The sequence below is a fragment of the Mustela putorius genome, unplaced genomic scaffold (assembly GCF_011764305.1).
Source record: "Mustela putorius furo isolate JIRA1106 unplaced genomic scaffold, ASM1176430v1.1 tig00000281_pilon_pilon_pilon, whole genome shotgun sequence".
Taxonomy (NCBI): domain Eukaryota; kingdom Metazoa; phylum Chordata; class Mammalia; order Carnivora; family Mustelidae; genus Mustela; species Mustela putorius.
In genome coordinates this window covers 31,652,978-31,674,298 of record NW_025421343.1, presented here as the reverse complement: position 1 = coordinate 31,674,298, position 21,321 = coordinate 31,652,978, and the positions used below count along the sequence as shown (strand labels likewise).

At 46.0% G+C, this 21,321-nt stretch overlaps 3 protein-coding genes across 7 annotated transcripts in view; 1 reads left to right on the top strand and 2 right to left on the bottom strand.

Moving 5' to 3' along the window:
- Window positions 1-1,362: 1,362 nt before the first annotated feature.
- Window positions 1,363-5,572, bottom strand: PTRHD1 (peptidyl-tRNA hydrolase domain containing 1). Its single transcript, XM_004745932.3, has 2 exons — window positions 5,321-5,572; window positions 1,363-1,707 (listed from the first exon to the last, which is right to left on the bottom strand). The coding sequence occupies exons 1-2, from the start codon at window positions 5,570-5,572 to the stop codon at window positions 1,537-1,539; spliced, it is 423 nt and encodes a 140-aa protein (XP_004745989.1). The 3' UTR covers window positions 1,363-1,536.
- A 10-nt stretch (window positions 5,573-5,582) lies between these two features.
- Window positions 5,583-17,769, top strand: CENPO (centromere protein O). Of its 2 annotated transcripts, none has more exons than XM_004745931.3 (8): window positions 5,583-5,718; window positions 5,899-6,003; window positions 7,246-7,415; window positions 11,973-12,090; window positions 12,763-13,022; window positions 14,801-14,972; window positions 15,701-15,865; window positions 17,172-17,769. In XM_004745931.3, exons 2-7 carry the CDS (start codon window positions 5,970-5,972, stop codon window positions 15,835-15,837), a joined length of 891 nt encoding a protein of 296 aa, XP_004745988.1. In that variant the 5' UTR covers window positions 5,583-5,718; window positions 5,899-5,969; the 3' UTR covers window positions 15,838-15,865; window positions 17,172-17,769. The 2 variants fall into 2 exon arrangements, with proteins under 2 accessions (XP_004745988.1, XP_012908428.1); XM_013052974.2 differs by having other exon boundaries at window positions 5,614-5,808.
- Window positions 16,940-21,321, bottom strand: part of LOC101671296 (adenylate cyclase type 3) — a 76,622-nt gene continuing 72,240 nt past the window's right edge. For 3 of the 4 annotated variants that reach the window (XM_004745928.3, XM_004745930.3, XM_013052972.2), the window contains exons 18-20: window positions 20,719-20,838; window positions 19,290-19,413; window positions 18,181-18,638 (exon numbers count right to left, since the gene is read on the bottom strand). In XM_004745928.3, coding sequence (XP_004745985.2) covers window positions 18,181-18,638; window positions 19,290-19,413; window positions 20,719-20,838 — 702 coding nt within the window. Of the gene's footprint in view, window positions 17,977-18,180; window positions 18,639-19,289; window positions 19,414-20,718; window positions 20,839-21,321 lie in introns of those variants that run through there. The other variant, XM_045079302.1, reaches the window with a different exon arrangement.

Below are 21,321 nucleotides of genomic sequence, written 5' to 3'. Positions count from 1 at the left end.
CACAAGTTCACCGTTATGTTCCCAAACGCGACCTGTTTCTAGTACTTAGATACTGAAATTCCACAATGCATTTGATTGAAACTCTATTGATGTGGTTTCCTGGACTTGGTTCTGCCCTCAGCACTCTACTAATTCTCCAAGCCACTCTCCCAGTTTCAAATGACCACCTCTTAGAACAGAAAATCTTTGTATCTAGTATCTTATTTGTTTTGGTGTCTAGAGAGGAGTGGCAAGTATACCCATGTTTCCTTGCACAGTTCTTTCTGTATGAATTATCTATGTATCTGTATTCTCATTAGATTCTCAGCTTTCTGAAGGCAAAAATTGTTCTGTCCAACCTTATATTCTCAGCTCCTAATACAATGCCACCCACCATAGACTTACAACAAGTATTTGTTGAGCAAATTACCCTTTAAAACCTTTGCTTCACAGAGGTCCAAGCAGTCTTCTGTAGATGTTTCCAAATCTTTCTGTGTAAAACACTGTGGATTGTTCTAGATGTTCAGAGAGGGGACCTGTCATTTTGGGCTGGCTAAGACTTTGTGAAGGTGATCGAACTTAAGCCAGAATTCGTTTCAAGTCCAGAGGTGGGAACAGGGAGGGAAGAATACCAATGCTTGACTCCCAGGCCAGAGACCGGCAGGCAGCAACTGGAGTGCCTTTGTTGAAGCATCAAGTTTGTGTACGGAAAATGTAGAAGACAAGCTTAAAATACTGGGTAGGAAATGCACATGTGGAGGATCTGAAGGCTAAGCTGAAGAGTCCGTACTTTATTCTATGGCGAGGTAGGAGTCTCTACTGAACCGGGTGCTCAGTGATCTTAAATAAACCTTATGGCAGAAAGCCTGCTGGATTGTAGCCAGGACACATGAGACGTGAGCAGACCAGTGGGACACTCAGATGAACAAAATGAGAGCCTAATGCAGGCTGGTAGCACCAAAAACCACAATACGGTACTTGACAAATTTCATCAAATATGTATTTGTGTGTTTGTGTGTGTGCATATGTACAGTTTAACATCTTTGAAACTGAAATACATTTTATGGTTAATCGCATGTCTTAATTGGCAGCGTCTCTTCTTTCCTAACAACATGTAAAATAATGGTGTATCTTAAAGTTGATAGTGTCCGAGATTCAATGAATATGATATCTGGATGTGAATAAGAAATAAAGAATTCAAAGGCAAAGTTTTCAACTTGGGTGACCGGATGACTGGAAGGACGGGTATTCGTTTCCTTGACCCCCGGAGAGGAGTCTAACCAGATCTTCCATTTGAGCAATGCCGCATAGACAATACTGCGGCTCACCTACTATTAATCAGTTGCCCATCGGAACTAATTAATAATTAAGAATAGGAGGAAGTACTTCTTAATGACAACTTTAATAAGAACATGGGTTTGACCCTCAAGAAACATTCGTAACTTAAAGGAAGGGTGAGTTGCCTTTGAGAGGAGTACATGATGCTTAGGGATGGATGGCAAGAAGTTTCTGGATCCAGCTGATGCTCAAATACATCAAGGCAACTGCTAACCTTAGTCATTTGAACAATCGGTACTTCTTCAAATACTGGTTTACTTCTTCCTTGGGGTAGGGACGGAGCGCAATGCAAGTGGCGATATTCTCCGGCTGTTCTAGCCACAGCATGTGGTCAACGTTCTTCTGTTGTAGGGTCTCAGCCAGGTCCTTCAGGGCGCGCTCATCGGCGGCCTACAAGGAGCAGAGCACAGAACACAGACTGAATGGCCCTTTGAGGAAGTGTCGGGAGGCAATGAAAAAAAGGTGTGGGGGCTGGGGGGGGGGTTCCTCCTGACTCAAAGTGGAGAAATAGGTTTTCTCAACGAAAGAGCTGGAGAGCAAGTCTCCAGAAGCAAGAGCTTCACTGCCCCATTTGCTGTTCACTCTCTGAAGGACCTTAGATAAGTGGCTTGGGGGGTCAGAGAGGGAGAGGTATAATCTGTTTCTAAAATAGAAACGATTTTTCTCTTCCCTCCTGAGATACTGTATGCATTGACTGTAATTATGCTCTACTTCTCTTATGGCTGGTGTCCATCCAGCTATCCCTAATCCTTCAGCCAGCTTTGACTTTAAGAGTTGTAGGAAAGGGGGCGCCTGGGTGGCTCAGTGGGGTAAAGCCTCTGCCTTCGGCTCAGGTCATGAACTCAGGGTCCTGGGATCGAGCCCCGCATCGGGCTCTCTGCCCCGCAGGGAGTCTGCTTTCCTCTCTCTCTGCCTGCCTCTCTGCCTACTTGTGATCTCTATGTCAAATAAATAAGTAAAATCTTAAAAAAAAAAAATGAGTTGTAGGAAAGGAGTTCTAACACACACCGCCTCCATCTCCGTCCTCCCCCGCTTTCCCACCTGACCAAACGTGAAGGGCTTTCCTTCTGCTGGGACAGATGCCCGCTGGGTGGCTCAACAGGCAAATCTCTCACATCCTCTCCCATTGTGTCTCATCATCCTTATCACTGTGCTGGCTCCCATTAGCAGGAAGTATTAGAGCTAGCTCTCAGAAAATAATAATAATTAGTGTGCTATTTAGAATAAGGTATTTTTCCCCCTTTTTTTTTGCCTAGGAAGGCAGAAGCCAGTAAGGTAACTAGAGATATGTGTCATTGAAATAGAGGAAATTGAGATTGTCACTCTTTACCTAGAGTCCTCTGGGCACAGCCACGCTGAAGAACTCATGGACTTCCCCTCCCTCCTTCAGCACCAGACGTTAGCACAGGACAGTGAGAGTAAGCCCAAACTCTTGCTCTGCCCCTTACTGACTGTGTTCTGTACATGTGTATATTTTAAGCAGGCTCCACACCCAGTATGGAGCCCAATTCGGCCGAAGTCACAACCCCAAGATCAAGACCTGAGCTGAGATCAACAGTCAGACCCTTAACCAGCCAAGCTACCCAAGTGTCCCAGTAATTGTGTGATCTTTGATGAGTTACGTGACTTAGCAGGGACTTTCTTTGTAGTGATGACTCAAAGAAATTAGGCTCAGACTAGTGCCTGGCACATAGCAGGCACCCAAGAAATGGAATTAGCCTTGGCATGGTCTTGTATTTTATTGGTCTTTATGGCTGCAGCAGCACTTTAATTTACTCAGGGGTGATTCCTTGGTCCCTTTCTTGGGTATGGCTATTAGTTAGGAATCATCAGACGTCTTTCAGACTTAGGGGAGGTCACCTAATCTCTGTGGGTTTCGGATCTCTCATCTGAGAAATGGGGTGAATAATATATTATCTGCCTGAAAGTGAGGGGGAGGGGGTTGTCTGAACCACATAATTTCTTGAGCTGCTTCCTACAAAAGGAGTCTGAATAAAAAGCTATCTGTTAGGGTGCCTGGGTAGCTCAGTTGGTTAAACAACTGCTTTTAGCTCAGGTCATGATCCTGGAGCTCACGGATCAAGTCCAGCATCAGGCTCCCTGCTCAGCAGGGAGTCTGCTTCTCCCTCTGACCTCTCCCCTCTCATGCCCTCTCTCTCTCTCAAGTAAATAAATAAAATCTTAAAGCAAAGAAACAAACAAAAAGCTATCGGCTGGGACACCACGGTGTCAGTCAGTTAAACGTCTGCATTTGGCTCAGGTCATGATCCCAGGTCCTCAGACTGAATCCTGCATCAGGCTCCCTGCTCAGCGAGGAGCCTGCTTCGATCTCTTCCTGCTGCTCCCCCTGCTTGTGCTCTCTCTCTGACAAATAAGTGAATAATATCTTTTTAAAAAAATTTTTTTCGTTTATTTATTTGACAGAGAGCACAAGTAGGCAGAGAGGCAGGCAGAGAGACAGAGAGGAAGAAGCAGGCTCCCTGCTAAGCAGAGAGCCTGATGTGGGGCTCAATCCCAGGACCCTGGGATCATGACCTGAGCTGAAGGCAGAGGCTTTAACCCACTGAGCCACCCAGGTGCCCCTATGAATAATATCTTTTTTTAAAAATCTGTTTCATTTCTGTCTACTCGGATTCTCAAGACATTTCCCCATAGAAATTACTGCCTGATATTTTACTACCCAACAGAAGTTTTTCTCTTGACAGATAAATCGGTTTGTGCCAGCTAGCCATAAAGTATTACTGCACCTCAGGGTTCTAGTTTGTTTAAAATAAATTTTACAATGTAAAGTAAAAGATGTGCTTCACATCGAAAACTAAAAAGAATAGAGAAGCATTAGAAACAAACCAAAATCCTACCACTAGCTTAATATTCGGATGTACTTCCTTAGTTTTTCTTTTCAAAATCTGGATCATTTTGTATAGAATACAGTTCAGTTAGCATCCCATAATGAGCACTCTTCCATGCCAACTAAATATGCTCCAAAACCACGATATGCTAGCTTTATTATAGCACATTTTATGGGCATAAAATGAACCAATCACTAGTTTTGAAAATTTGGTAATTTCCACATTTTTTACTATTATAAAGTGCTCCTATTTATATTCTTGTAGTATACAGTGCGCCTCGGCGCATCTGATTATCTTCCCGTGATACATTTCCAGCAGCAGCAGAACTGACAAAGGGTAAAGGTGAGGGTAAGATCTGTTTGGCTATCTGCAAAAAGAACCTTACCTCTGTCTTCACCGGTGGTGTCTGGTATGTATGTACGTACATACGTACGTATGTATGTATTTTAAAGATTTTATTTATTTGACAGACAGATCACAGGTACGCAGAGAGGCAGGTGGGGAGGGCGGGGGAAGCAGGCTCCCTGCTGAGCTGAGAACCCGATGGGGGGCTCGATCCCACGACCCTGAGATCATGACCTGAGCGGAAGGCAGCAGCTTTAACCCACTGAGCCACCCAGGCAGGCGCCCTGTGTCTGGTATTTATGATGCTAGGTTCAACTTACATTAAGTACACATTAACTTTCAAATAATTAGGCATCATATCCCCGTAATGCTTCAGATTCACTTTACTTGCAATAGGAACTCCGTGTCCTTGTCCCTTCCGAATCGGTTTTTCCGGGAGGGAGCGTGACAGTACCTTCGGGAGATGCAATAAAAGGCTGGCCCAGTGCACAGGTAGAAGGGCAGGGCCCGTTTCCACCGGCCTCCACCCTCACTGGCACCTCCTAAGACATCCGTGGGTGAGGGCGGAGGGGTGCGGGAAGCATTAATAAGTGGACCGAAGTCCACTCTTTACACAGACCCGCTCCAGCCATGGGAAGACGCCCGGGGAAACAGCTGAAGCCCCCGAACCATTTCCAACACTTAGACGTAAACGGCCCCTCCCAACTATCGCCGCACCCGCGCTACGAAGTTAAGCCTCAGCCTCAACACCACACCCACTTCCGCTCTCGACGGCCTCGATGCCCCTCCCCCTCCGCCGGATGCCTCACCTCGAGGACCACCTTGCGCATGCGCCCCAGGTCCTGGAGGTATGCGGCCGTGTGGGGATGGTCGCGGTGAATGTGCAAGGCCGCGGTGGCTGCGTGACAGGCCTGCGCTACCAGTGCGCCCGCCGGCCAGGAGAATGGGGCCTGCGATAGATCCTTTCGTAGCACCAAGTATTGGACTAGGATCTGCGGCTCTGGGCCAGAGGACGCCATCTTCCTGGCCCACCGAAAGGCCGGCCCTGCTCCCCGGTGCATGCCGGGATGAGGGAGGGGCCCTGAGGGCAGCCATGTTTTTGTACGGCGGCGGCGCAAAGCACCCTGGGTCCGACTGGTTTGATTTTTTGAAGGCGTGGACGGCGGGAACTGCTCGTCCTTGTCCTGCCTAAGCGAGAGGAGCGGAGGTAAGAGTAAACGTAAGACCTGGTGACGGACGGGACCGTGACTAGGGTGGAAGGGTGAACGGCTTCTTAAAACGGCGTGTTCTGGAGCAGGTAGGTGTCCGGAGGCCGACGGTGCGTTCCTGAGTTGTGCGCGTCCTGCCGTGAATAGGTGTGACTTTCTTGCCTTTTTTCTTTTACCAGCAAGGAAATCTGGGTGTCTGTTACCGCTTGCCTGCCCAGCTTCACAGGGGCGCCTGTGGAAATCTGAGGAGATGGAGTGGGCGAATGACGGCAAGTCCAAAGGAGGTATTCACAGGGTCGCCTCCCCTCCCCACCACGGCTGCCAAGACGACCTCTAGGTTAAAGGAGCCCTTTCCTCCTCTGACGGGCGTGACCTGGCCTGTTTCGGAGCATTAGGGTGAAAGGAACAGACAGGAGACTGAAAGGGACATAAGATCATTCCTGGCACAAGGAAAATCACTTAAAACGTTTCTAGGCTCTTGTTTAGGCCCTTTCTAAACCGATAGGGTAGAGTTCACCATGTGCTCAGTGTTTATATTCAGAGTTACAGTTCTAGCCAGCGAGGCCTCTTTCCAGGATTTTTTGGGGTCATCTATGCATTATGCCTGTGGAAGGGTCGATGCCAGGCAGTGACTTTGGTGTTGGTTAGGCCTAGGTTTGAGTCCCGGCTCTGCCCTGAGAAATACTGTGGCCTTAGGCAAGTTATTTTACCTTTCTCTGCCTTAATTTCTTCATCTGGAAAGGGAAGGCAAAGGATAGCCTTACGGTGGTGGTTGTAGAGATTAGAGAAGGACTTCATTCTCTTCATGCTTTCAGTCTTTACATGGTTTGCAAGTGAAGCCTCTAGCACAAGACTCTTTAGAGGTAGGAAATGTTCAGCAGGCGGTTCGTTGTTGGACTTGATTGGCATTTTGAAACTGTGACCTCTCCTGTGTTGGTCTTTAAGCTCTTGGGAACTGAGATTTGCCTCTGAATTTCTGTCCAACCACGAACTTGTTTTCCTTTCCGATACCCAGTGGTACTGGTAGGCAGTTCCCTCTCGTGTGTGTCTTTATAGTCCTGTGTGAGTAATACTTTTCGGAGCTTTAAAGTACTTCATTTAAGTCTCTCTGGATGTCTAAATCCAAAGAGTTATGCATTAGCACTTTGGGAAAACATGCATAAAAGACAATTTAAAAAATCATTCTACATTTTAAGAAAAGGTTCTGAGAAAGTCTGAATTTGGTGACCTCGTTTTCCCGTGGTCCTTATTATCATGGGTAAGTGAGATGAGTTATATTCAGAAAATGCTCTCTTTGGACAGTGTCCTGGTCAGGGACTGCTTGTACATTAGTGCTGAGCTATGAGGTGGCTTGTCATTGATTTCTCTTGTCACCTTCTCTGGTTTTATAAATTGTGGCTAATGTCCAACATTTTAGCTGACCCAAATTCTGAAAAGAGTCACCCTTTGTTCCCCCTGAAGTGCTTCCTGTTGCCAGAGTTAGAGATTCCTGGCTTCTTGTGAAATGGCCTTTTTTCTTTCCTCAGGTGTTTTAGCTCACTTGGAAAGACTAGAGATTCAAGTGAATAGATCCCGTAAAAACTCAGAAGATCTGCAGAGAGCACAGGCTGTTGAAGGCGCTCTTAGGACCAAGATTCATAAACTGAGATGTCTACGAGATGAGCTGAGAGCTGAAGCAAAGCAGCGTCAAGCCAGAGTGAGTGCAAGGGTAACGTTAGCAGGTTTTCCGAGAGTGTAAAGAGCAGGCAGGATCTGGGAATTAGCAGATTTGTATACTGGGTTTCACCTGTGATCTTCCTGGATTGATTTCAGCCCTCGACCTCTCAAGTGATCAGCCCTGTAGAGTCAGCTAATATCAGTATGAACCAGTAATTGTCAGACACCACTGACAGGCCAGGCAGGTTCTTCGAATTGTTTCTTAGCCCGCATTCAGACGCACGGGTCTTCCCTCAATCTCAGCCTGACTTGAGTCATTGGCACTTTTGTCATTAGCGCCATCTTTCCCTTACCCACACTTGAAACGACACAGTGAACTTCAGTTCTTCCCTCTTTTCAGTTTTCTCTCAAGCCCAGAGTCAGCATGACCTGTCAGATTTTCCTTTAGATTGTCTTTGTCCTTCAATTATTATCCACATGTTGTAAAATGTTTACTAGGTGATTTGGGTGCCAGGATTATTGCAGTAGTCTGCTAGTTATTTCTCTTTCTGTACCTCTGCTGCTCTAATAACTCCTGCACAGGCAAGAAAATGCTTCATAAAACACCACATCATTGGACTTTATATAAATGTAAAAAGTGTAAACTCTTTCTTGTCCGACTTTTTTTTTTTTTTCCTGACTGCTCTGTGAGACTGATCCAAACTGCTGCATATAGTGGTCATTCTTTTTTGTTGCTGTATAGTAATTTCATTTTATGACTAGTCCACAACTTATTTACTAAATTGTATTGTTGGTGACATTTGGGTTATTTGGGTTGTTTCACTTTGGGGCTGTGAAACATTCTTGTTTCTGTCTTTTGATGGAAATATATACTTTTCTATTGGGTATATACCTTGTAGAGTTGCTGGGTCACAGGGTATGTATACTGTCTTTAGTAAATACTGCAGAACAGTTTCTGAAGTGATTATACCAATTTTACATTCCCAGCAGCAGGGTATGAGATTTCCATTGTTGTGCATCTTTACCAGAACTTGATATTGTCAGTTTAAAAAATCCGTCTCTCTGGTGGGAGTGTCCTAGAATCTCGTTCGCCTCATAACTAATGCTGTTAAGGGCTTGTATTGGAAATTTGAAAGTCTTCTGTTGTGAAATGTGCTTTTCAAGGCTTGCACAGAAATTTTATTGCATTGTCTATCTCTTACTGCATTGTAGAATCTTTACTTATTTTTAATATGAATTCTTTGTTTGGGATATTTATTACGAATTTTCTCTTGGCCTGTGGCTTACCTTTTCACTCCCTAATGGTGTCTTGTGATGAAAAGAAAGTCTTCATTTCAGTGAAGTTTGATTTAGGAATCTAACTTTTGACTTACTGCTTTTGTTTTCTTTTAATAAATCTTTGCCTAACTTAAGATGATGAAGCTGTTCTGTGGTATTTTCTAAACGCTCTATTATACTTTGTACTTTCAGAATTACAGTTCATCTGGAATTGATTTTTGTGTATGGTATGCAATAGAAGGCATATTTTTTTAGTTTTCCATATGAATATCCACTGCATCCAGTATCACTTTCTGAAGTCCACTCTTTCCCCATTGTATTGTAATGGATCTTTGGTCCCTCGCGGGCCTGTTTCTGACTTCTGTTCCATTGGTCTGTTTGTGCTAGTACCAGAGGTTCATTTACTGTATATATGTCCTATATGATATACATCTGTCATATATGTCCTCTTTTTCAGAATTATCTTGGGCTATTCTTGGCCCCTTGAATTTTTCATAAATTCAGGAATCAGCCATCAGTTTCCAAAAACAAACCTATACATTTGATTTGGGATTGCATTGAATCTGTACACCAGTTTGGAGAGAACTGAAATATTTTCAGTATTGCATCTTCCAGCCAGTGTATATGATCTTTCTCTCCATTTATTTAGTTCTTCAATCTCTCAGCAATGTGTGTAGTTTTATGTGTAGAGGTCTTAAATCAGTCATTATATTTATCTTTGGGTATTTGATTTTTCCTGTTGTTACCATATAAGGCAGGGGTCAGCAGACTTTTCCTGTGTGAGGCCAGATCGTCAGTATATGAAGCTTTGTGAACCAGACGGTCTCTAGGGCAGCTACTTAGCTCTGCTGTTGTATTGTGAAGTGGCGCAAACAGTGTGTAATTTAATGGGTGTGAAACCTTATCTACAAAAATAAGTGTCCAATTAGGTCTGACCCACAAGCCACATTTTGATGACCTCTGATATATGGATTGTTTTTTAGAAATTTGATTTTCAAATTGTGTAGAAATATATTTGATTTTTGTATACTGACTTTATATTTCACAACTTTGCTAAATCTACATTCTATTTCTCTCTCTATTCTTTGGGGATTTCTACATTTGGAATCATGTCATATGCAAACGATCACAGTTTTACTGCTTGCCAATCCTTGTAACTTGTTTTTCTTGCCTTATTCTGTTAGCTGAGATCTTCACTATATTGTTGAGTAGAAATAGTCTTAGGGTTAACATGTTCCCTCTAAATTTTGTATACTCTGATCAGATTAAGGAAATCCTCTTGTATGGCTAGTTTGCTAGAGTTTTAATTGTGATCAGGTATTGAGGTTTTTTAAATGTTTTTACTGCATATATTAAAGTTGTCATGTTTTTCTTCTTTTATTAATGTGGTGCTACATATTGGTTGGTGTTTGATAATGGCTTACTTTTTTGGAATAAACCTAATTTGGCTTGATGTGTTATCCTTTCTATATAATGCTGAATTTTATTTGCTGATATTTGCTAATTGGACTTTTACATCTCAATTCATGAGATTGTCTTATGATTTTTTTTTTTAATGTCCTTGTCAGGTGTTGGCAGCACATTTAACCTGGTCTCAGAATGCAAATTTTGAGATGTTTTCCCTTTTTTTCCTCAATTTGATCGTAGAGTTTATATAAAATAGTGTGGTTTTTTCCTTAAATTTTTATAAAGAATTACCTAGGAAAGCCCCTCAGGCCTCCCCTGTGGGAAGGTTTTAAATTTCTAATTTGGGGAATCCTGGGTGGCTCAGCCGGTTAAGCATCTGCCTTCAGCTCAGGTCATGATCCCAGGATCCTGGGATCGAGCCCCACATTGGGCTCTCTCCTGAGAGGGGAACCTGCTTCTCTCCCTCTGCCTGCTGTTCCCCTTGCTTGTGCCTGCTCTCGCCCTCTCCATCTTTCTGTCAAATAATAAATAAAATCATCTGTTTCAATTTCTTTGATTAATATAAAGGTTTTATATTTCCTATTTCCTCTTGGGTCATCTTTGATAAGTCGCATTTCTCAGGGAATTTGTCCATTTCATCTAAACTCACTTTTATAAAGTTGTTTGAACCTTCTCAAACAACTTACCAGCTTGTGAGTAGGATTAGTCAGTAATATGGTCTCATTTTTTATTCTGGTAATTTTTGTTTTTATTATTGGTAATTTGTGTTCACTGTTCTACTCTTTTTCTCTTCTGGATCGCTCTTAAGTTTTATCAATTTTGTATTAGTTTTATTAATTTTGGTGTTATTAATTTTCTCTGTTGGTACATGTGTATTGCATTTGTGTTTGTATTTTCATTGATATCGTCTCATCATTCTATCATTCTTGTTGGATTTAAGTTGCTTTTTAGCTTCCTGAGATGAATACTTAATTTTTTTTTTAAGTCTTTCTTTTCCCCTTTTTGTATGTGAGGTTATAAATTTCCCACTAAACAGTGTCTTAGTCAATATGGGCTCTTGTAACAAAAATACCGTGATTTGGGTGGCTTACAGCAACACTTAGGTCTCACAGTTCTAGAGGCTGGGAAGTCCAAGACTGTGGACCCGGCAGATTCAATGTCCATCTAGTGAGGACCTGTTTCCCAATTGATGGTACTGTTCTCATGTAGCCTCACATGGTAGAAGCGGCAAGCTAGCCCTCTGGACACTAGTTACAAGGGCACTAATCCCATTCGTGAGGGCTCTAACACTGTGACCTAATCACCAGCAACGAATGAATTCTGAGGGATACTCACATTCAGTCCATAGCACATGGCTTTAACTATATCCCTCAAGTTGTGGTATGTCATGTTTTCATTGCTTTGCTCACCCTATACTCATCCTAGACTTCCCTCACATCCTTGTCTTATTCCTCTCACAATACTCTCCAGTCCCACCAAAGCCTTAATTTGTTCTTCAGGCAAGCACAGTTTCTACTTCTGTAACCCACAAGGTTCTTCCTCTGTTGTGAATTCATAGCATTACCTGGTCACAGTAGCATTTCTTGAGATATTACATAATAATTTTAAAAACTCTGCATTTGGGGTGCCTGGGTAGCTAAGTGGGTTAAAGCCTCTGCCTTCGGCTCGGGTCATGATCCCAGGGTCCTGGGATCGAGCCCCGCATCGGGCTCTCTGCTCAGCAGGGAGCCTGCTTCCCTTCCTCTCTCTCTGGCCGCCTCTCTGCCTACCTGTGATCTCTGTCTGTCAAATAAATAAATTAAGTCTTTAAAAACAAAAAACAAACTCCGCATTTAGCTTTCTTTCTACTTGTGTCAGGGTAAGAACTCTGTGCTATGCCCCTACCCAGTTTGATTTACTACATATTTTGCAGATTAAAGCATCTGCTGCCAATGTAGAACCTGACCAAACCCTGGAAATCAGTGAGCAAGAAGTTGCGGAAAGAAGACGAGAAAATGTGAAAGCCATCCTGCGGGCGTATCGTTTCACAGGTATAATTTATTTTCTGACCTGCTTCAGTCCGAATCTCTTGTTTTTAGTGAGTTGGTTTGCTAGATACATTATTGATCCTGGACTTATTTCATGAGCTTGCCTTCCTCAACATAACATACAAAGCTGGCATACTCTCTGTAGGCATCTTGACCTAGAAAATTGGCCTCTTTTTGCAGAAGATTGGTTCGTGGCCAGCTTAGAGGATTCATTTTAGCTATTCAGTGTGTATCAGAACTGGTACTAGAACTGCCTTTGCTACTGGCTGCCTTAATGCCACTGGTCAAATAGTTCGAACCCATTAAGTCTCTGTTTCCCCATTAAAATGGGGATTTATCTTGCCCATTATCTGTGGCATAGAGGATTGTGGAAGGAACTGGACTATTGTACATTAATTGACACTCAGAGAAAAAGAAGAGGTAAAATGAAAATTTCGAAATCTCTTCTTCCATAATTTGATATTAAGATGTTTGATCTTTTCCACCATTTTCTCTGGTTTTAGCAGCTCAAACTTAAAATGAGCCAGAGTGAGCAGAAAGTGTCTATGATGTTCCTTCAATACAGTTTGAGCTCATACTGTATGTACACGGCAGTGCTGAAGCGAAGGGGTGCGCAGCTGAAGAAGACACTCCCTGTGCTGCTGTCTGTTGAGAGGCTTCTCTTGTTTTCTGCAGGGCTCAGTGGGAAGCTGACCAGCCGAGGGTTCTGTGTCTGCATCAGCACTGCTTTTGAGGGAAATCTGCTGGATTCCTATTTCGTCGACCTTGTCATACAGAAGCCACTTCGGATACATCACCATTCCATTCCGGTCTTCATTCCCCTCGAGGAGATCTCTGCAAAATACTTACAGACTAATATTCAGCACTTCCTGTTCTGTCTTTGTGAATACCTAAATGCTTACGCTGGGAGGAAGTACCAGGCAGATCGACTTCAGGTATTTGTCTGGGGTTTTGGGGTTTTTATTTATTTATTTATTTTTTTTTTTAAAGATTGATTTATTTGACAGAGATCACAAGTAGGCAGAGAGGCAGGCAGAGAGAGCGGGGGAAGCAGGCTCCCCGCTGAAGAGAGCCCGATGGGGGACTCGATCCCAGGACCCTGGGATCATGACCTAAGCTGAAGGCAGAGGCTTAACTCACTGAGCCACCCAGGTGCCCCTGTTTATTTGTCTTTTTTTAAAGATTTTATCTATTTGACGGGGAAAGAAAGAAAGTATAAGCAGGGGCACTGGCAGAGGGAGAGAGAGAAGCAGACTGTCCACTGAGCAGGAAGCTGGATGTGGGGCTTGATCCCAGGATGCTGGGATCATGACCTGAGCTGAAGGCAGACACTTTACTCACTGAGCCACCCAGGTGCCCCTGTCTGGGATCTTATATTTTATGAGCTCAGAATAGGCTTAAAAAGGGGAAAGAAAGGGGGGAGGCGAACAAGTTTTCTTTCGTATTCTAAAATGCTTTTTAATTCTGAGCCTGAAATTTGACCATTATCCTTATGGTGCATGTTTCTTATTTATATACAAGCTGTTTTCCACCTTCTTCCCCTCTTGAAATGGTGGATGCTGTTGAAGCATGGATACTGGTTAAGGGATTATTTATACTCCCTGATGGTGGTCCTCAGGCTTGAATACTTGACCCTGTCTTCCCATCACAGAGTAGTACAGTCACAGCTCGTTTTCTGGTATTTCTCTTCATTGTGCTTTGCAGATAATTGCATTTTTCTACAGATCGAAGGTTTGTGGCAACTGCGTGTGTTAAGCCTATTGGTGCCATTTGTCCAACAGTATTTTCTCACTTTGTGTCTCTGTCACATTTTGCTAATTCTCACAGCATTACCAAATTTTTCATTATTTGTTATGGCGATCTGATCATTGATTACACCTCATTAAAAGTTCAAATGAGGGTTAGCCTTTTTTTAGCAATAAAGTATTTTTTAATTAAAGTATTTTTTAACTAAAATGTATACACTAGTTTTTTTGACATAATGTTATTACATACTTAATAGACTACAGTGTAGTATAAACATAATTGTCCTAGGAAACCAAAAAATTCCAGGTTATTGCGGTGGTTGGGAAATCAACCCACAGTATCTCCAGCGTATGTCCGTGTAGTTTCTGTGCTTTCACTTCAGCAGGGGTTTATCAAATCTGCCTTGTGCCGGGTGCCTTGCCGAAGCTTGGGTATAGATGCGGAGCGGGATAATACATAGGGGGTACTGTCCATCTTTGTCTAAACTCTGGCCTTTTGGGGGGATGTAATGGAACTAGGGTTGGGCTAAAACAAATTTCTTTACATAGATGGAAAATGAATGCAGATAAGGAATATGTGAATTTTGTCAGCTTCGTGTCCTGTTCTCCCCGCCCCGGCTTGCCTGCATTCCGAGTGCCTCCGACGCTCTCAGGTTTCGGGTAGACGGATACGAGAAGGCGGACACAGAGCCTCTCCGCCGGCCGCACAAAGGCCGTGTATCTCCCTCGTGCCCTGGGCGTTTATTCAGTGCTTCCTGCCGCCCTTTCTAGGATGCTGCCAACTCTTGGTTATCTTATAAGTCTTTATCATTAGTCCTTTTCACAGGCTTCTTTCTGCCCTTTATTTCTCTGAAATTTGATTCACGGGCCGTATTTTTGTAGACATGTTTGAAGTGTCACAGCCACCCACTGCCTTTGGAACTGTCACCATCCCGTATTGTGTCTGTTTTGACCCCCACCTTCCTCAGAGTGACTTTGCAGCCTTCCTGGCCGGGCCCTTGCGGAGAAACTCGCTGTGCAACTTGCTCTCCTTCACTTACAAAGTGGAGCTGCAGGGTCAGTCGGTCCCATTTTGTGCCAGACTGCGGTATAAGGACCTCACGACAACCCTGCCAACTGACGTCACCGTTACGTACCAAGGTGAGAGGAAGGACACCTTGGCAAAGAAATGATGACGTGCTCTGTGGGGTTCAGGTGGAATGAAACGGGGTAAAATGGTGGACTCTCTCCCGGAGCCCCAGTCTTCTGTTACTCTAGACATTTACTCAGTACAATACAAAGACTATTTTCCTTTTTTCTACCATTTTTCCTCTCCTCTTTGTAATTATGTAAACATAATTACCCTAGTTCCCACCTCCTCTGCCCCATCGGACTCGGCCAGTGTTCCTTCAGTTCATGTGCGTCGTCATTGGAGACCCCTCTCGAGAGACAGCTAATGAGGCCGAGTCATGGGGTCACTCACCGAGCGCGCCAGTAGACTCGTTTCACTAGGCAGCCAATTAGACAAATAAGTATACACTTAGCTCTCTAGAGACCCTTCGGTGTATGGGAATTCTGGAGCCCTGGCTGAGAGAGATTGTGTAACTGTTTTGGTTAAATGAACCAGAGTAATGTGACATGGGACATAATGTAAAAAAGGATCAAGTATTTTTAGGAAGTTGGAAAGTTTCAAAGCTGCCACACATTTTACACTATAGGTTTTAGACTTCTGGGCAGAGTCTGTTTGGGGCTTAAAATGTCATTGGTCCAATAAAGGGCAGTTTCAGTTCCAGACCGAAAAAAAAAGGTTACATGGGTCCAGAACATCAGCGATCTGGGTTCTTTCCTCATTTAGTCGCACTAAATGAGGTCGATATAATCTGTTCTAGGAACGGACGCATTATCCCCCTCGTGGGAAGAACAGCGAGCATCCCATGAAAATCTGTTTTTTTCGAAGCCCCTACATCAAGTGTTTACTTCATTTGCAAGAAAAGGAGAAAAGTTGGATATGAGCCTGGTCTCCTAGAATATTTTCATTGGGAACATGTCAAAAAGTGAGTAAAATAATACTGTGCACAGTCCCCAGGCTAGGTCCTGTGAACTGAAAACTGTTGAAAGGTTCAGACCCCCTGCCTGGGGACCATCCTTGCAGTGAGAGCAATCGCGCAGCCCATCAGGGTGGTCGGGGCGGTTCGGACAGTTTTGGTGTCGATCTGATCGTGTTTTAGCTGAAAACCAGAGGATGTGATGGGGCAGTTGAAGGCGTGTTGTCAAAGAGGGAGTAAGTACCTTTTAACTAGAGAGTATTCCTAGCTTTTTTGAGAGCTTTAAGTAATTCTGTTTCATTTTCTTGAGACTTTTGAAAAGAAAGTTCTTAGAACGAACACTCCAGGTTCCTGATATGACAGGAATCACATGGCTAAGAAAAGAGTGATCTTTAGTTTGAAGCCCTGTGTTCTAGGCTACTGTTTTATAAAGAATACGTGTTAAGTACCATGGATAATCAGGGCAGTATGTAGCTAATACTTTGTTTCTAAACATGTTAGTAGAGAGTTGAGTGTATTAAGTCAGCTATAAACAGCGTGATCCGAAGTCTGCTCTTACTCCGTGCTTGTCAGGGGCCGCAGACCCTCCCTCCTCGCTCTCCTGCAGGCTCTTGGCCACAGCTGCACAGTTGCCTCCCCCCGTCTCCTGATCTCAGTTACAAGGATCATTTCTCCTTACGTTATAACCCCGGCCTCAGCCTTGCTGACATGTTTTGTTCCTTATGGGAATATGTAGAGGGACGGTGCCCGGATGTGAAAGCCTGCGTCTGGCAGGGTCCAGCTGTTGAGAGCCTGTCCGCACGTTGCCCAGGCACAAGTAGGTGTCCTTACTCCCCGTCCTGCCCTGGGCCCACAGCCGCATCCTGCCCTAACACGGTCACTTCCTAGACCAGGTGACCAGGAAGCAACCCTGCGCGTGTGGGCGCCCGTGGGGCGGGTCGAGTCGGCTGGGACCACCATGTGGAAGAAAGGGGCTTGAGCAGGATCAGCCGTCTTAGTTCAGGCTCTTGCCTTCCAGGCACCTGGTAAGGATGCGCGGTGTGAGTCAGCAAAGTACTACACAGAATTTTCACAATGATCACATTCAAGTTGAATAAAGCTTTTAATAAAACAGTCTTGTTCTTTATCAATACCTGTAAATTCTCTTTTTTAAAGCAGTAGCAAAGGCGACTGACTGTAGCAAGAGCTCAAGAGGCAAGGCAATATCGGAAAGTGGTTTTTTTTTTTTAAACAGAAAGTTAAAAATATAAATGTAGAAGATCTGTTTATATATTTTTCTCTCAGAAATAAATTCCCTTTCCCTCCCTCCCACCAGGTAAAAGGAAATATTGCACTTTCTGCTGTCATGACTAAGGTGGCAGGGGTTCCGGAAGAACCTTTCAAGATTATCAGGAACATAGCATGAGGGCCAGTTCACCTAACCCGGACCAGATTGAGACGAGCAGGTCTCCAACTTGAAAGACTGCTTCCAGGTGAGCACTGGGGAGCAGAACACTTGCCTGCTCGGCCATCTTGTCCCACCACGTCCTCGTCTGAAGCACAGCTTTCCCGTCTGTGCTCCGAGCCCAGAAGCAAAGGCAGCTTTGTTCCACCTCGGACACGTTTCCTGCTCACAGTGGCCATGGCCTCTCTGGGGGAAGGAGGGCTGGTCAGACCCAGGGCTCTGGAAGATTCTGTTCCAGTACTAAGCCTAAGACCCCTACTCTCTGAGGAAGCTACAGGCACACTGAGGAAGAGTATGGCCACCCTCAGAGCTCACGTATCCATGAACAAATGAAGGCTTGAGGAGATTTTTAAACCTAAAGTCTATGTGAGTGTGCACTTCAACAGTTTGGGAATGTCGGGACTTGGTCATGTGTCCTTTCCCAAGGCCTTTCTCTGATTCCAAAAAATAGATTCTTCCTTCCCATCTGGACTGTGGTGAAACTGGAGGCCGTTCAGGAGTTATCCACCACCTGGTGGGGCAGGGTGACCGAGGAGCCGTTAGGGAAGGCAGCTGGCTTATCACGCCCCTTCAGGAAAAAAGTTAGCAGCTCCCCCTTCCCCTTCACAAAGATGGGCCCTCGCCTCACAAAGCGGAAGCCGTACTCTCGAAGGATGGCTTGTGTTTCTTCCACCACCTGTAGAGGGAGAACATTGTGTGAGCTCAGACCGGGGCTGCCCAGAGGTGTCCACATGGGGCCTGCGGGTCCCGATGAGTCTGCCTGTAGTGCTCTTTTCCAGATGTCTTCGGCCAGGCCCCTTATTCTGCGCATGAGGGGGCCAGGGTAGTTTGCCTGGGGCCTCTCTCACAGCAATAGCGCTCGCTGACCCAAAGGACAGCCCTAGGTTGTCTCTGGCAGCATCGCTCCCTGTTCTTTTGTCGGCACTCTCTGCCAGACCCAGCTGGCATGATTCGGGGTGGCTTCAGGGGGAAGTTGGTGGTGGTGCAAGAGATTAGAAAGTTCATACCAAAAGCATAGGGTTACCAAGAGCTTAAGCCTAAATTTTGCAAAGGGGAGTGAAGTATTTCCCACCCTTGCCTGTGACCTTCCAGAGCTACCCCCTTGATACCCTGGGCCAACAGACAGGCAGGAGCACATGGCAACACACGCTAGTCCGATGTTGTTCCCGGCTCCTGCGTCTGCGCACACGCTCTGCTCTGCTGCAGGCCTCACCTGAATGTTGCCCATGACCCCCGTGGACTCCATCCTGCTGGCCACATTGACCGTATTGCCCCAGATGTCATAGTGTGGTTTCCGGGCTCCAATGACCCCAGCCAGGACCCCTCCTTTGTTCATGCCTGGTGGAGGGACAGAAAACTGAGCGCAGCCGCGAGCCATGATTTATCCCACTCGCCATCCCATCTCAGAAGCCACCAGCTCCTCTCCCGGAGAATTCACCACCTGATCCCAGCCACAAGGCTCCCAAGCCTGTGAACAGAGTCCTCAGGAAGCTCGTCTCTAAGCCGCCAGAGGGCAGATATGTCTCCCGTCTGTCCTGTCCTGTCCTGACCACCATGCTAACTCATGCAGCACAGAAGCTGCCAGTTTCAACGCGTATCTGTCACTGCAGGGGTCCTGTGAGCTCAGCCAGGAGTGAGAATCCCACCCCCACCTCTTCACAGAGGGGACAGCAGGGGACATGAACTCTTAAGACGCTGGACTGAGGCAGCAGAGCTCTCCACAGGCATGCAGGATTGCCCTGGGGGGCCGGAGTAGGCAGCCTGACCGCAGCCACGCTCCGAAGGCAGGCTCATCACCGTGAGGTATGGCCATGTTGCCAGATGTGCCGTCTGATCATCTGAGATCCCTAAGGTCCCAGAGCTGTGCAAGTGCGACCCTCCCCAACCTAAACGCCTCCAAGGCTAAGTCTCTGGCCCTTCCTGCCCAGGATGTGCTGAAGCCCTTGCCTCGGAGCATGGCAAGGAGCGCACAGGCCCGAGAACCCTTACCGATGCGCAGCATGAAGTTGTTGAAGGACTGGTTGTTGATGTTTGTGAGTGTGTCCTTCATGGCCAGAGCGAAGTCTGCCAGGTCAGCCAGGTGCTGCCAGCGCTCCTTGTCTGACTTCTCCTCCTGAGCAGGGGAGCAGCGGCGAGAGCATGAGGAGCCGGAATGGACACCTTCCTCCCTTTGCGGCATTCTGGAGGCGAATTCCTACACCTCCCACAAATGAGGCCGTGACCTCTACCTTGGCTCGTCACTGACAGTTCCCCTGGATCCCTTAGGGTCCCGAGGGTCCCCAGGTGGGGTGGGGCCAATCCTGGCCAGCTACGTTGCTTCCCATCTGCTATGTGGCCGATCAGGAGTCCTACCTCATCGCCTTGCCTGGGCTCATGTCTGGGGTAGTCCTCATTTTGATTTCTTAACTAGATTCTAAGCCCTTGAAGGTCATGACCCATCTTGGGTTTCTTTAGCCTCATCCATAAAATGGAGATGGTAGTAGTACTTGTATAGGACAGTTGAAAAACAAAATAGGATGATAACAGTTTAAGAACAGCTCTTGGGCCCTGGGCCCCCACAGCTCATTTCCTCTCGTAAACAGCTAGCTCTGCAAGTCCGACAAGACAAAAGAACAGGCTGATGCAGGCCAGTGAGCTCTAAAGACCCCTTTTCTATCAGAACTGCTCCCCCAACCTGGATGTTTTCATTGTCACGTAATTGCGTGGATGGTTGCTTACTCCCCAGCTCTTTAGAAAGTTTAGAGCGTATGGGCGCCTGGGTGGCTCAGTGGGTTAAGCCGCTGCCTTCGGCTCAGGTCATGATCTCGGGGTCCTGGGATCAAGTCCCGCATCTCTCTCTCTCTCTCTCTCTGCCTGCCTCTCCATCTACTTGTGATTTCTCTCTGTCAAAATAAATACATAAAATCTTTAAAAAAAAAAAAAAAAGAAAGAAAGAAAGTTTAGAGCGTAAAGGGAGCATGGCCACGGTTAGAGCAGTTCTGCCTGGCCTAAGCTGGGCACCAGTTGCAGGGGTGGAGGGGGGCTGTGTAGCCTACTCTTTCTCTGCCCGTTAAACTGGGCTGGTAAAGGGACCCCAGGGTCCTGGGATCGAGTGCCGCCATTGGGCTCCTTGCTCGGCAGGGAGCCTGCTTCTTTCTCCACCTCTGCCTGCCTCTCTGCCTGGTTGTGCACTTGCTCTCTCTCTCCCTCTCTGACAAATAAAAAAAAAACTTAAAAAAAAAAAAAAAACTGTGCCAATAAACCTAATTTTAAGTTTGCCTTACGTGCTGGTGTGTGTGTGACCCACTGAGCCAGCAGTGCTCGCTCACGTCAGCTACCCTGGTGACTCCTTGCTTCGCATGCGAGCCGTGGACTGCCGCGCTCCTGCCTCAGGAGACAGCGCCCCATCCCCTCCAGCCATGGGGGGGCGCTTAGCTACCTTGTTGGAGCTGGCAAAGCCGTTGGTGTTGACATCTGGGGTGACTCCTGAAGCTGCCATGTAGGTGCTGCCGATGGTTTTGATCTTGGTGATGACCCGGAATTTGGGGTTGTCCAGCAGCTGAGGCCAGTAGTAAAGAGGAGAGAAAGGTCACCAGAGTCCGAGGAGATAAACGAGTCAACTAAGTGACAGATATGCCTGTGTACAGCAGCCCCACAGGACTCCACCAAAGCTCTTCTGCCACTTATCGGTCACATGATGTTAGTCAGACTTGCCGACGGAGACTCCATTTCTGTCACCTTAACATGCGACAAAACTGCCAGGCCCCTAGGGTGCTTGAACCTACCTGGAAAAGTATTTTCCTCGGCAACACAAGTCACCCAGTAGACAGTTACGGAATCTCAATCAGGTTTGGAGCAGACGGTGCCTCAGAATCTTATTTGGGCCAGTGCTTCCGCTGTGATCGTGTAGGTAACCCCCCCCCCCCCCCCCCTCCTGCCTGCCCCACGCAGACCCGCCAGGCCGCAGAAGCTCCTGCGCTCCCGGGAGAGGCGCACACGGGAAGACCGAGCCGCTGGCGTAGCTGCAGCTTCTCCGACTGCT